Source organism: Heterocephalus glaber, unplaced genomic scaffold (genome assembly GCF_053883595.1).
Source record: "Heterocephalus glaber isolate CG9 unplaced genomic scaffold, H.glaber_assembly_v1.0 deba00001662, whole genome shotgun sequence".
Taxonomy (NCBI): domain Eukaryota; kingdom Metazoa; phylum Chordata; class Mammalia; order Rodentia; family Bathyergidae; genus Heterocephalus; species Heterocephalus glaber.
Genome location: NW_028258403.1, coordinates 1,643,205 through 1,645,001, shown reverse-complemented (window position 1 = coordinate 1,645,001; position 1,797 = coordinate 1,643,205). Strand labels below are relative to the sequence as shown.

Genomic DNA, 1,797 nt, shown 5'->3' with positions numbered 1-1,797 from the left:
TAGGTATCTTGGTTTATATTTCTTTCTTCTTGGTTATATACTAGAGCTCAAACTAAATTTGAAGTGATCAAGTGATCTCAAAGATCTAGGCATGCAAAAAATTCTAGGGCTAATCTGTTGTGACTCTTGGACTGTGTAAACTCTATCTGTAAGAAAGTGCAAGGTGATCTTTAGTTTTTGAAATTTGTGCCATTACTCTATAAACAAGACATCTCATTCAACATAAATGTTACATTTTTCTGCCTCCTGTGTTCTTGAAGGAACACTAGCTTTTGGATGAACCTTCTCAAGGAAAGTTGATGGATACAGGAAATCATTCGGTGGTGTCTGAATTTTTGTTGCTGGGACTCACCAGTTCTTGGGAAATTCAGATTCTCCTTTTCCTGTTTTTCACAATATTTTATGTAGCAAGCATGCTGGGAAACCTTCTCATTGTGCTCACAATCATCTCAGATCATCACTTACATTCCCCAATGTACTTCTTGCTGGCAAATCTCTCCTTTATTGATACAGGTGTGTCCAGCATTGCAACTCCAAAGATGATTTATGACCTCTTCAGAAAACGTAAAATCATCTCTTTGAAAGGGTGCATCACTCAGATGTTCTTTATCCACACTGTTGGAGGTACAGAGATGGTGCTGCTGATAGTCATGGCCTATGACAGATACACTGCCATCTGCAAGCCCCTCCACTACCTGACCATCATGAGTCCGAGGATGTGCATTTGTCTCCTGGCTGTTGCTTGGACCATTGGACTCATTCACTCTCTAGGCCAGCTGGCTTTTGTTGTAAACTTACCCTTCTGTGGAGCCAACAAGATGGATAGCTTCTATTGTGATTTTCCTCGGTTCATCAAACTTGCATGTGTAGACTCCTATAGACTGGAGTTCCTGGTCACGGCCAACAGTGGTTTCATCTCCATGGGCACCTTCTTCATCTTGATTGTGTCCTACATCTTCATTTTGGTCATGGTTTGGAAGCATTCTTCAGGTGGTTTATCCAAGGCACTCTCCACTCTCTCAGCTCACATCACTGTGGTAGTTTTCTTCTTTGGTCCTTGCATTATCGTCTATGGGTGGCCGTTCCCTACTTTACCTATAGATAAATTTTTAGCTATCTTTGATGCCATTATCACACCTTTTATGAATCCTGTCATCTATACATTTAGAAATAAGGAGATGAAGGTGGCAATGAGGAGACTCCTTGTTAAGACTTTACATTTCAGAAAGAGTCCTATCATGTGCAGTCAAAGAAATTCAGATAAATATTGACTATTATTGGAAACTAATCTCTTTAAATATTTCACAAATCTTTTCATTTTAGTTTCTCAAAATCCACTGTGGAATCTCCCCTATCTCTCTTCAAAAGCTCTTTTTATAAATTCTTTTATTGGTAGATTTTATATATACAATACCTTTATATTTATCATTTGGAACTTGTAACTTTACATGATCTATCTTGGTTCTTATTTTTTCCCCATTCCCCTGCCCTCCCTTCAACTCCTCCATCCCTCCCTTATTTACAAAGGCTTTGTTTCCATTTTTTCCTTTCCCTTCTTTCCTTTCTCCTACCCCTCCCACTTCCCCTACCCCTTTGGACCTTTTCCTCCTATTTTACATTATCAATTATTCATTTTAATCCTTATATACCCTTTCAGTTTCTCACACCAGAGAAACTATTCGGTATTTACACGTTTGTCCTATTTAGTTCACTTAAGTGTATGGCCTCAGTGTGCATCCATTTAGCTATAAATGTCTTTAGTTTGTCATTCTTTATTGCTCAGTAGTACTCCATTTT

At 38.5% G+C, this 1,797-nt stretch overlaps 1 protein-coding gene across 1 annotated transcript; it reads left to right on the top strand.

Annotated features, from left to right (window-relative positions):
• Window positions 1-275: 275 nt before the first annotated feature.
• LOC101714027 (olfactory receptor 4F3/4F16/4F29-like) lies at window positions 276-1,271 on the top strand. Its single transcript, XM_004865131.2, has one exon. It carries the CDS (start codon window positions 300-302, stop codon window positions 1,269-1,271), a length of 972 nt encoding a protein of 323 aa, XP_004865188.2. The 5' UTR covers window positions 276-299.
• Window positions 1,272-1,797: the final 526 nt, after the last annotated feature.

What these genes read in the sequence shown, in the direction of transcription:
- LOC101714027 (XM_004865131.2), top strand. Translation starts at nt 300, where the DNA reads ATGGATACAGGAAATCATTCGGTGGTGTCTGAATTTTTGTTGCTGGGA.